General features: G+C 32.0%; 1 protein-coding gene across 1 annotated transcript; it reads right to left on the bottom strand.

The window, feature by feature from the left end:
* Positions 1-2,593: 2,593 nt before the first annotated feature.
* Positions 2,594-10,858, bottom strand: LOC143914483 (trypsin-1-like). Its single transcript, XM_077434723.1, has 9 exons — positions 10,634-10,858; positions 10,296-10,387; positions 9,702-9,858; positions 8,652-8,803; positions 8,394-8,512; positions 7,842-7,988; positions 7,644-7,770; positions 6,525-6,656; positions 2,594-2,871 (listed from the first exon to the last, which is right to left on the bottom strand). Exons 1-9 carry the CDS (start codon positions 10,713-10,715, stop codon positions 2,695-2,697), a joined length of 1,185 nt encoding a protein of 394 aa, XP_077290849.1. The 5' UTR covers positions 10,716-10,858; the 3' UTR covers positions 2,594-2,694.
* Between the last annotated feature and the right edge of the window lie 2,763 nt (positions 10,859-13,621).

Here is a 13,621-nt window from a genome sequence, read left to right as displayed (position 1 = left end):
AAAGAGGACACCTATAAGGGGAGGTACCATTTCCGGTCAACTTAAAATTAAAAAAAAAATTACGACGTGTCGATAAGAATTTCATTAACCGATACTAAGTTTCATTTCGATAGGACTAACGGTGTTAAAAATATCCCCAAAATACACACACACACAGACACACACACACACACATTTTTTCTAGATCATGAAAACGTGATCAGTGATCGAAGATAGTCAATCAGATCCAGTTAGCGGTTAGGGAGATAATTGAATTCAAACTTAAAAAAAAGAGGACACCTATAAGGGGAGGTACCATTTCCGGTCAACTAAAAAATTTGAAAAAATCGTGTTGATAAGAATTTCAGTAATAGATACTAAGTTTCAGTTCGATAAGACTAACGGTGTTCAAAAAATCCCCAAAATACACAGACACACACACATTTTTTCTAGATCATGAAAACGTGATCAGTGATCGATTCTGAGTTCGAATCAGTCAAAATCTCGAGTTCGAATTTTCGCATGATCACAAAACTTCATCTATTGTTACTACGGACATAGATAAAGTAAAAATACTTATATTAGTCAACGACTGAAAGATATTTATTTATTTATTTTATTCTAAAAATTATTTTTTTATCACTATTTTTAATTCGATATGTCTAGAATCTCGGAAAGGCAAAAACAACTTAAAGACCACCATTATTTTTAAATATTGCTAAACGCGAAACATTACATTTAATGTATTACTAGACATTTCTTGAAATGAAGAAAAGCACACGAATTTCAAATACAAAGCCTCAATTCGGAACCGTTATACTCCATGGACACGATATATTATATACATATGTATATGCAGTGGCGGACTGGGACTGAAATCAGTGCATGCCAGGAGTCAAAGGGGGCCCCCGGGGTTACAAAAATTTGTCCCCCCTCCCCCCCATATAACAAAATTGTCTTCTTTCCATCACGCTAAAAATCAAGGGTAAAAAATAAATGGAATTTTAAAAAATGGAATAAACAAATTTAGGTACAAGAAAAATGGCAAAAGCCCATAGATCCATAAATTACATTGTATATTTAGTTTTAACCCTTGTCCTAGGTAAGAATGCAAAATTGAATATTTTTTTAAAAAATCTTTTTTATATCGGAATAAAAATGGAAAATATTCTTTGCATACCCCCTATTGAGTTATAAAATATGAAAATTTTAGCTTTTTATATAATATTTTTTCAAAAATACCCTTATTTTTTTCATATTTTATAACTAATTTTTGAAAAAATCAATATAAAAAAATATTATGTAAAAAGCGCCGCAGGCGAAAAATTTTTTCCAAAAATCTTCACATGGTCAACAAAATAAATAGACCATCAAACTGAGTCACTAAAAAACTATCAATTAACTTAATTTCTACCGATTGTCTTTTCACTTTACCTATGTACATATGTACGTAATAACAACAAGCGAAAATTCGAACTCAGAATCGATCACTGATCACTAGTCACCGGACCCAGAAGGTGCCGCGTATTGTTCAAAGGTTGTAAATGCATTGTTAAAGGTTTGCCGAACCTTTTTTACAAAGGATTTACAACAATGGAACAATGGATAGCACTGTGACTATCCTACCTCTACTGATCACGTTTACATAATATAGAAAAATGCGGCTCTGTGTGTCTGAGTGTGTGTTTCTGTATCTTTTTATTATTTTATATATGTATTCGTATATATAAAATTATTTTTATCTCAACCGGAAGTAGTACTTTTACCCTATAAGATCGAGGTATTTTTATTTTTTTCTCGGAAACTTTTCGACGTATTGAACTGACATTTCATATCTATAATAATAAACCTAATGCTTGATATATAAAATTTCGTGAACACCCGTTGATTGAAAGTGACATTTTACTCCTGTTGGCAGTTTACCGGATTTTTCTTCCACTATTTAAAATTGTGTATTTAAATCTTACTATATCGTCGAAGTATGTATAATCAAATGCTATTTTGAAAGTATGAAGTAAATTTAAATCGCTGGTTGATAATGAATTGTCCTATCAAAATTGATTTAAGCAATTCAGTTTATATTATTCACAGAAATTCGTTTATTCCCATTTTTATTTCAGTAGGTAGTCGTTACATAGATATTGGTATATACATAATCTTGAGGTTGGAAATGGGCCCGGCAAAAGGGCCCACGTAAATGTTGAAACTAATAAAAAAAAATTTAAAATTAAAAATTTAAATAAATAATAAGAAATTTAAATAATAAGAAATTTAAAATTTCGAGCCTAATAAAAAAAGTTAACCGATCCTTGCGCTGTTAAAGCTGGTATTAGTTGTTTGTGTATGTCGTAAGAAATTTGTTTTGTTGAAATACCCAAACTTTATGTCCCAAAGTGCAATATCCTATAAATTTTTACACACGTGAAGTAGTTAAAAAGTTATTTAATTTTACTGAGGGCCCATATTTTCTAAAAGATAGTGGGGCCCCCATGCCATCGGGCATGTTCGCTTGTATGGCCAGTCCGCCACTGTGTATATGTATGTATGGACACATGTACATATGTACATATTGTGCAATGTAATAAACAGAAATTTAATTTAATTAAAACATAATTAAGTATCACATTTTTTTTATTATTTTTTGTATTGACAAGTATAATAGTATTAATTCTAAATATTTACACAAATATGTATGTATGTATTTTATTTCGCCTTTTATTCCGAATTTGACCAAACCACACTCTCAATCCATGGCACATAAGCAGAGACTTTTGTGTAAATACCCGGTGTACCTGGATTTCCACATCCTTTTCCCTTCGATGTTATTCCGATGACGGTGAAAGTGCAATGTACACCATAATTATATATCTGAAGAGGACCGCCTGAATCTCCCTGGAAATCAATATCGATACAAATTTATTCACACTAAAACGACAACACGAAACATCACTGGCGATGTGAATTTTTATTAGCGCTCGTGGTCTTTCGGCCGGGCCGCACCGTGCAACTTTGTCGGCCGACTTGCGCGACACGAAAAAATGTATGGAAATGTGTGCGACAAACAAGTTGACGGGTGTAGCATATCCCATCTACCTGCATGCATTGATCTGGTCGCCCTCAACCAATTCGCTCGCAAGTCGCACGGTGCGGCCCGGCCCTTTTGGTCTTTGATCAGCACGTTCCCACTCCCCACCCCCCGCGCACTTGGAAGTTTTAATTTTGTCGTACCCAGTGGCTGATTAAGCACTTCGGAGGCCACAGGCGCAATGTAATTTAAAGCCAATTATAAACTGACCATTTTTTTTAATTGTGAATTATGGGTGCATAATAAAAAGTGTGTTTATATTTACAATTCTTGATTAAATAATAAAAATCTATTTACAAACTTAAAATAACAAGAAACACATTTTGAAGAGGAACTTTTCGAGCTATGATGCCGCAAATTTATCTATTATACTGTTGCGTAGGGGTGGGTGGAGGATCCAAGTAAAAGGCCAACAGTCGTTTCACAGCATTTATTGATGATTCAGGAGTTACACACACTGTCACTGCTCCGTCCAGAATGCATTATATCGCCTACGTACCGCCTTATAAAGGGTAGATCTCTCAGGACGCCTAATCTGTTTACCTGTTGTATAGTCACGTATTCGGATATGTATTTCCAAGACATTGGGTCTTCCCGTATCGATTCTGAGAACTAACTAATAACGGTCATTGTTTAGCCTAAATGCACTTAGAGTCCAGATATAATCTTTGGAAGTAAGTGCATGCATTTAGTTAACCGATAACAGATATCCGTTGGTCTAAGTACAATTCGCTCAATCCACGGCGTACGTAACAATACTATCACAGTCTAATAAATTCACCACACAACTTTCAATGAACATCACTGTTAAATTATTTAAGTTATCTTGATTTATCGAATTCTTTAAATTATTTTTAACTCGTTTCAAAACTGAAAATGAATTTTCGCCACTTGCATTAAATATAGGAAGCGTTAGGGATATAATTAATTTTTTTTAATATTTGGAAACGTTGACTTTAAGCCTCGAACTTATAATTTATAAATATCGACAGGATTCGTAATATTATATTTTCAGTTTCAACACATGCCATGAAATATACAATTTAATCTTTAAAATATCTAGGGCCAATATCATTTTTACATTTTGAAATTATTCGATCAACACATTCGTTAAATTAATTTTCATTTCAACTTCTTCTTGTTATTTCCGAAATTAATGCATCAGAGATAAAGTTATGAAAATTTACAATAAAGTTTTCTTTTTTTACGTCTAGTGACTTTAAATTGCTGATTTCCAGTTAAAATGTTGGCATTTTTTTCGATTTCATTGAATTAATTTCTCGTTTTTTACAAACCTCCTTTACGTTTCACTTACGATTACAATTCAGAGGACAATTTACCTCTTACCCGATCGTTTTCATACTTTGTCATATTCCTCATTTTGGTCATCAATGGATCCTCTGCCATTACGATGGTGTAAAAATATCGCGTAATGCTCCGTACGCACCAAACCAACGACGATTTTGGGCCAACTTTAAAAACCGGTAGCGTACAAAATATCGAAATGAAAAATAAATTAAAAAATTTAAATTAAATATCAAAATTAAGCTAAAGAGCGAGATTGAGCTAAAATTAGATCATCGTTGATGTTTTGAATTACAACAATGTTTTGAATTACAACAATGTTTTGAATTACAACAATGTTTTGAATTACGACGATACGCATTACATCCTGAGAAATATTATAATTTCTCTGATGACGAGCGAAAAAAACCTTGTTATTTCTTATTAAAAGTCATCACGATATACCACTGTGTTTCCGCCGTCGATGAAACATTTAACAAAAAAACTGTCGGTGATTTGTCAAAGGGCTTTTTTTTCTTTCGTCGAAATAAAATTAATAATCACACATTATCTTTCAATATTTTACTTTAATTTTAATATATTGACTATTATTTTATTTTGATATTTGAATTTAATTTTAATATAATAATAATAGTTTTAATTTCAATTTTTAAATTTAATTTTTATTTCGATATTTTGTACGCTACTGGTTTTATCCTGCTGGTTAAAACGTTGGCTCAAAATCGTCGTTGGTTTGGTCCGTACGCAGCATAATGGTGCTTACGGACTAAACCAACGACGATTTTGGGCCAACTTTTTAACCAGCAGTAGCGTACAAAATATCGAAATAAAAATTAAATTTCAAAATTGAAATTAAATATCAAAATCAAGGTATAGAGCGAGATTGAGCTAAAATTAGATCATCGTTGATGTTTTGAATTACAACAATGTTTTGAATTACGACGATACCGCATTTAAAACCAGAGAAATATTATAATTTCTCTGCGTACGAGCGAAAAAAAATATTGTTAAAGTCGTCACGAGATGTTACTGTATTTCCACTTGGACGATCGATAAAAAAAAAACAATTCATAAAAAAACGCGGTGTCGGATGTCGGTGATTTGTCAAAGGGTTTTTTTTCTTTCGTCGAAATAAAATTAATAATCACACATTATCCGGTAAATTTTACCTCTGAAATGATTTAATTACTTGATTTATTTCGACGAGAGAAACAATTGAAGAATAAAAAAATCCGTTTGATGTGACCGACAACACCCCGGGTTATCAAAAATCGTTGGATCACCCATACTAATACATGATATATTCTCAGTAACTGCGCATTACGGGGAAGTAAAAATAATAATTCTTTGATTTTTTTTCGATCTTAGTGCGTATCTTCGTAAGTTAAAACATCTTCGACAAACAAAAGTCGAGGATTACCTGTATGTGATTGTTGATGATCTAATTTTAGGTCAATCTCGAAAATTTATTTAAATTGTGCATGTTCTGTTTTAACTTTCAATATTTAATTTAAATTTTAATATAATGATTATAATTTTATTTTGATACTTGAATTTAATTTTAATATAATAATAATAGTTTTAATTTTGATATTTAATTTCAATTTTTAAATTTAATTTTTATTTTGATATTTTGTACGCTACTGGTTTTTAAAGTTGGCCTGTGGGCCGTTCGTTGGCTTGGTGCGTACGCACCATAAGACGCGTTTGAAAACGCTCCCACGAAAAAGTGTTTGACGTTTATCCAGCGTTTGTTTAGACTATTCTCACTTTTCGCCATGGCAGATTTCAATTGTTTAAACGCCTATAACTTTTTATTTTTTCACTCTATATTTTTATTTAACTCTACAAAAGGTTTTATCAATTTTGTTGCCTTAATGCAGATAATGCAGAAAATATATATTATAAGATTTTGATATGATATGTTATATGCCGATTATAAGATTTTGATATGTTCATTAATTGTTTCTATGATGAAACGGCACAAGGAAAACCCTACACCTAAAATTTTGAATAAAAATTTAATAATTAAAACCATTATGTAATAGGTACTACTAATTAACGTTTAGTTCTCATTTAAAAAATAACAATTACAACTAAATTTAGGTGTAAAATAACAATTATTCAAAAGACATAATGCGAAACAAAGACATACTTGGCAAGTATCATTTATTGCCGTTTTACTTCCATAGCATAAGTTGAAATCTTTGGAGATACCATCAGGATTGCGAATACTAGCGGGGTGCTTTTTGCGACAGATTCGGTTTGAGAATTTACTTACAACCACCTGAAAGAAATAATATATACTTAAAATAATATTATAATACATTGTATATGACCTGAGTTGACATACATACATATATGTATATACACTAAATTATTATGAAACTATTAGTTTTGTATTAAACTTACTACACAAATGAATAATTAAAACTAAAAAGAAGCTTGTAGAAATACTTTGAAATCAACACAAACTTTTTACATTTCTCGCACTACCTTCTAACTCATTAATAAATCTAGGAAAATTTGATATTACAACAATCATACTTCTTATTGATTTTAATTTTAAAACGCTGTTATATAATATAATATTTCCCAATCTTGGGCACATGTATCGACACGGGTGTTTGTATTTACGATGGGTATTTGTCTCATTATTATCAGTTAATTCAAATTATTTAGCCAAATTTAATGAGTGTGGGTTTATCTTGGTACCCAAGATAGCTTTGTACTACTTTTATTTTCGAAATAATCTCTGGAACATGAAACAAATGATGATTTTCTGAAAATAACGCTTGCCCCATACAAACACACATAGCGAGCACGGCGCGCTTTGTATGGAAACTCTCGAGCGAAACGGCTACTTTGAATTCTCGTTAATAAGTCAAAACTTATCATAATCAACCGAAATAAACTTTAATATGTGAATATTGAGTGTTTACTTTTTTTAATAGTAAAAAAATTGAAACATTCGAAATAGATATGTGAAAAAAACCTACTTTTTCGAAATTTTTGATACGATAATTTTAGCTTTTTTAAATATTTTTTCTTTTTCGCTGCCGCTTACTGTACATATTAATTAATACATTTCGTTATATGTAAATCTTTGCAATACTGCGAGAAAACGTTTAAAATAAAACAATCGTGTTAATTTTCTTAAATACAATCAACATTCTGTTACTAATGTGATCTTATTTAACAAGTTCAAGTATATGTACATATGTAGGTACATATGTATGAATGTATGTATTATATGTAATTATATTTGAGATACTTTGAGTAAAACATCGCTTTTGGTGGCATTTTCAGTCGATCCCCATCCGATAGCTATAGCATTGGAGTCATTTACTTGATTACCCACATGAATACAAGCAGGAAGAATAGTATTGCTATATGTCACTCTAAAAATACAGTTGAAATTAGTTTTGTTCCAGTGTTTTAAGGTTTGTTATTTATTATTTGTTACACTTACGTGGAATTGAGCTGTAGTAAAGCTATGTCATGTTGATTACTTTGTGACTTGTACTCGGGATGCTTCTTTTTATCTACTATTTCGTAAACAAAACCTTCTGTACTATCCAAATACAAGGCACCCAACCTTACATATTTCACGCTGACGCTGAAACAAAAATGAGTTGACTTCAGTATTTGATTAGTTAAACACAATAAATAGCGCACACAGGATACTTTTCTAGGAGCGGTCCAGCCTAAGGTGGCTACATGATAGCCATAAGATGAAAGCCTCAATTACATTTAGAATTAGCTTATAAAACAATATCTTGAGGACCACTTCATATTATTACTTTACTTTTAAGCCTTACTTACGTGTGTGCAAGGAGATACAAGTGCATTTTTTTATGTTCACGGTTGTTTCTTGTATATATATGTATATGTAAATAAACTAAAGAAACTAAATTTTTCTTTTAATTTTAATTTTCCTCAGACAAAAAAATATGTTCTGTTCCGCCCTCCTGTGCACGCACCTGTACATAAATAAAATCATATTCAAGAGATGTAATCTCACTTGTGTTGTTTGCTGTGCATGCAATGTGCAGCTGTCATGACCCATTGCTCACTGATAAGAGTACCACCGCAGTCCCATTCGATCCTTGCCCTTTCGACATTCTCATATCCAAGTGCTGCCTGAATGCATTTATTAGTTTAATCAATATTACAGATATAAATTTGTGTGAATTGAATCTAGCTTGTTTATCTTATATTCATCTACATACACAGGTCATATATGAATATAATATAAATATTAAAACAAATAGTCAATTACCATGTGGGGAAATTCATTGCGCTCTGCAGCTGTACCGCCATATACCAATGTTTTGGCTGTGTGTTGACATGTGTCAATTCGAATTTTGAGTGAACCCGGAAAGAAACCAAGGCGCTGGCAAGGAAACACAGAGTCCGCCAAGTCAATGCATTCTTAAACAACAGGTGTCAATCAAAGCGAGATTGTCGCGGTAGATCGGCAGTGATGTACATATGTGCATATTGCATGTATGTATATGTCACAGTGAAATTATATTTCAAGTGAAAATATATTTTCACTGACGTTTCAGTGAATACAATATATATATATATATATATATATATATATATATATATATATATATATATATATATATATATATATATGGCGAATGGCTGTAAATGATATATTTTACATATATATATATATATATATATATATATATATATATATATATATATATATATATATATATATATATATATATATATATCATTTACAGCCATTCGCCATCCACTGCTGGATGAAGGCCTCTCCAACACTCATCTCTGTTTTGCACAGCTCTCATCCATCTCATCCCGCACATTTTCCTAATTTCGTCCACCCATCTTCCTTGCGATCTTCCTTTTACCCTTTTGCATTCTCTCGGGTACCATTCAAGTACTTCTTTTGTCCATCTTTCGCCATTTCAATCTCTTCACTCTATCTACTATGTCCACTACCCTTTTTATACTTCTCACCCACGTGTTCAGAGAAAGATATACATATATATATATATATATATATATATATATATATATATATATATATATATATATATATATATATATATATATATATATATATATATATATATATGTATGTATATATGTATATATCTTTACCTGCTATGTAATCAACCGCAACCTTTTCGAAGTTGTAACCGTTGGAAACAATTTTCAAGATTTGTATAATTTTTAACAAAAATTATATGAATTTTTAGCTTTCTACCGCGATATTATCGATCAAAATTATTTTACATACATATTATTGAGGCTGTAATATGTAGTATAGGTTTACTTATTTACTTACTGTTCCATGCCACTTGTTTAGTTCTGTTGACTAAAATTGCTTCACGTGGATACTCACACTCTTCTATACTTGGAGGAACGTACCTACTTAAAACTTTTACTGTGGTTGTTGGAATCGTCACATCACTGGGACAACACACTTTCGCTACATTGCAAAGCTGAAAATTATTAGGCATATAGTCAGGGCCGACGAGAGATTGGGGAAGCTGGGGTAAAGTTCCAGGGCCTGGACTACCCGAGGGGCCCCGTGTCGGGACGTTCAACTGATCAAGTATTATACATATGTAAATACATATCAGTGACGTGCGGTGAAATTCTCTCTTTTTGTCGTACAGCCTTACTTGATGTGCGCGAGCAGGATACAAAAGGAACAGGCTGTTTCCCTTGTATCCTGCTCACGCACATTAAGTAAGGCTGTACGACAAAAAAAAGAGAATTTTACCGCACGCCACTGATACATACATATGTAAATTTGGTGCAGACTAGGCCTTTTGCCCGGGTCAATGCACCCAGGACAGAAATTTCCGTTTCACGTGTACTTAGATGAGTATATTTGTTATTTTACATACATATATTATATTTAGAAGTTGCATACCTCCCTTTTGACGCCTCTTTTTAGAACCTTTGGACAATTTTGCAATTTCGTGCATACACCCGGTAAGCCATTTTCAAGTAAGCAATCGTCACCTGAAAGAACGTGTTCCGTTATTTGAGAAATTTATTTATGCATGTTTGATATGAATGCCGTTAGAATTTAAATGCAATTCAATTGTTTGCGTTGCTTGGGCAGGAAAATATATATTTAAAAAAAAAGTACTTTCATAAAATTCAATACACAGTCTCCACAAATTTATGTATTTTTTCAACAAATTGAAATGTAGGACACAAAAATATCCACATGTACATATGTACAATATTTAAATTCGCACTTACCTTCTTCGGTTTGAGATTTGACCAGTCCAAAAATGGAGATCAAGATGATTGCAAGAGCAAAATTTCGCATTATCCACGACATGTCTCGAGCAACAGGCTCTTTGTAACTACTCGATTGATTATTTGAATGTAAACATGTAAATAACTACATATCTACAGATAAAACCATGTTTTTAATACATGCTTTTATATATGATAAATGTCATATTATACAAATACATATATGATATATCTAGGGTTACCAACATATCTCTTTTCAAAAGAATACGTCTCCCTTTTTGATCAAATTCTTTCGTTCTCTTTCTTTTGTCAAATACATACATATACATATGTATGTACCCTTGCAAACGTAGTTAAATATAGAAAAAGTCCAATAAATTCATGATAGCTCAAGAAAGGTGAAAGGTAGAAGGTGGACAAAAGAAGTATTCGAATGGTACCAGAGAATGCAAAAGCGTCGAAAAATGTATTAAAAATTTGTTCAATTATATCGGGTTCATATTCTGATATACAGGACCGATACATTTCTTTTAATTTTTTTTAATTAATAACTTAATATGCCAAAACTCATGCGATGATATTTCATCGGGTACAACTCTAGTACATACAGTCGCGGTTTCGGAAACCGGAACACCATAGAAAAATGTGATTTTGCGTAAAATATCAGTGATCTTAAATAAAATAAACACCCAAAGTCATTTAAATGGTAGATTATATCATAGTGCTTTATTTTAACGACAATCGTTAAGAAAAGAAACAACAACAAAAAAGTTAGGGAGAATTTTAGTCCGAGCCGGTTTTTATGACCAAACGCAGTCTCCACAGTTGAATGAAAAAACACAGTTGAGCGTAAACTTTTAATTTTTAATAGTCACATGGTATTATTTACAAATTATAAAAACTTAATTAATATTTTGTTGCGGCTCCTTTTAATTTTATGACGGCTTTTATACGGTTAGGCATAGAATCTATTAAATTTCTTAAAATTTCGATGGGGAAGTCTTCATACCATACTTTTTCAATGGTCTCTTTTAATGATTGATGGCTAGATACATTTTTTTTACTAATCCTATATTTAATAGCCATCGATAAATTTTCAATTGGGTTTACATCGGGACTATTCCCAGGCCATGTTAATGGCTTTACACCAAATTCCTGCAAATAAACCCGAACTTAAAAAAAAGTAACAAAATTATTTCAATATTTTGACCGAAATATTATTACTTACATTCAATACCATTAAATAAAATTAATACTCACTAATTTAGCTCGATGACAAGGGGCAGAGTCATCTTGGAATATGACATCATCAGAATTTGAAAGATGGTTTTCCATTGATGGGATAAAACTTTCTTCTGGAATTTTTTTATATGCTATTCCGTTAATGGAACCTTGCAGAAACTGTATTCCACCAATTCCATAATAAGAAAAACATCCCCAAACCATGTGGCTTGGGGGATGCTTCACTGTTTTCATGGTACATTTTTGGTCGAATCTTTCTCCAACTTTTCTTCGAACATACGGAAAACCATCGGAGCTGAAGAGGTTGAATTTCAACTCATCAGAAAATATCACTTGTCGCCAATCCGATGTCGTCCAATTTTTGTGATATTTCGACCACTCTAATCGATTTTTCACCATTTTCCTCGTAAGTAATGGTTTTTTCGCAGGTTTCCGAGCTTACAGTCCAGCTTTTCTGAGTCGTCTTCTTAAGGTTACATCACTAATTTCAATTGAAAATTGATCCGAGATCTCTTTTCTTATCTCTACAGCAGTTTTGAACCGTTTCCGTGAAGATAATTGAGTTATCAGGCGATCTTGTCTCTCGGATGTGCATCTTTTCGGTCCTGTCCCTTTCTTACGATCAAAAGTTCCAAAATCCTTTTTCCTTTTCATTATTCTTGACACAGTAGATACAGAACGTCCCATTTGTTGAGAAATTGATTGCAATGAATGTCCATAGTCTGCCAAAGCCGCGATTTTTATATTCTCCTCCAATGATAGTTGAGTGTTTTTTTGCATAGTATTTTTATTTTCAACGATTTCAATCCGTAAACCTCGAAAGCTCACACTAAACTGAACTCAAATCGTAGAAAACAATCATATGTAAAAGACCCGATCGTTAAAAACCACACACCTAAAGGGACAATATTTTTATTGCCCAAAAATCGTAAAATCACAAGTGTTCCGGTTTCCGAAACCGCGACGGTATATAATATCCAGTACCCCCAAAAATATTTCCACGACCCGCCACTGCAGGTATGTCTAACGCTTTTTTAGAATGTGAGAAAGTCTAGTATATAATATGAGCACAATAAGCTACTATTTGAGAAAGTATCTTTAAAAATGACATGCATATGTATGTATATATGTATGCACACATGTTTTCATAATATATTTAAATCATCATGTGCCACGAGTTACGGACTCTCGAGAAAATCAAAGGTGCGGTTTTTAAAACCGGTTTTTGAAAACTGACAATCCCTAATAAATATGTACATACGTAGTAACAATATGTAGATGAAGCTTTGTGAGCATTCAAAAATTCGACTGATATATAATTTTTCCACTCATTGGATATAATATACATACATATGTACATTTTATACACTTTATACATACGTGTGCGTCGTTATCAAAATTTTATTTTTCTTTGACCTTGCGATGAATGCGCTCATTGATGATTATGAGGAAACTTAAGTAGATCATCAAATAGTAGAGTTATCACATTAATAAACTATTCGCATCGAGCAACGGCTCCGTCAATAAGGTTGTAAAAGTTCTTCTTCCGGTTCAGATAAAAATATTTAAAAAAAATATAAGATTATAAACATTATTATTTCTATTACATGTAAAAAAAATTCAGTCCGATTCAGTTAGCGGTTTGGGAGATAATTGAATTCAAAAACTTAAAAAAAAGAGGATACCTATAAGGGGAGGTACCATTTCCGGTCATCTTAAAATTTTGTGTCGATAAAAATTTCAGTG

The sequence above is a fragment of the Arctopsyche grandis genome, chromosome 7 (assembly GCF_051622035.1).
Source record: "Arctopsyche grandis isolate Sample6627 chromosome 7, ASM5162203v2, whole genome shotgun sequence".
In the NCBI taxonomy this organism is placed as follows: domain Eukaryota; kingdom Metazoa; phylum Arthropoda; class Insecta; order Trichoptera; family Hydropsychidae; genus Arctopsyche; species Arctopsyche grandis.
The sequence above is the reverse complement of the archived record's forward strand: the minus strand, read 5'-3'. Positions and strand labels throughout refer to the sequence as shown.

Bases quoted from the DNA above. Each gene is read 5' to 3' on its own strand.
- LOC143914483 (XM_077434723.1), bottom strand. From the start codon at position 10,715: ATGTCGTGGATAATGCGAAATTTTGCTCTTGCAATCATCTTGATCTCC. The intron at 7,989-8,393 runs GTGAGATTACAT...TTTTTGTTTCAG, and splicing joins ATGCACAGCAAACAACACAA to CGTCAGCGTGAAATATGTAA. The intron at 7,771-7,841 runs GTAAGTGTAACA...CTGTATTTTTAG, and splicing joins TTACTACAGCTCAATTCCAC to AGTGACATATAGCAATACTA.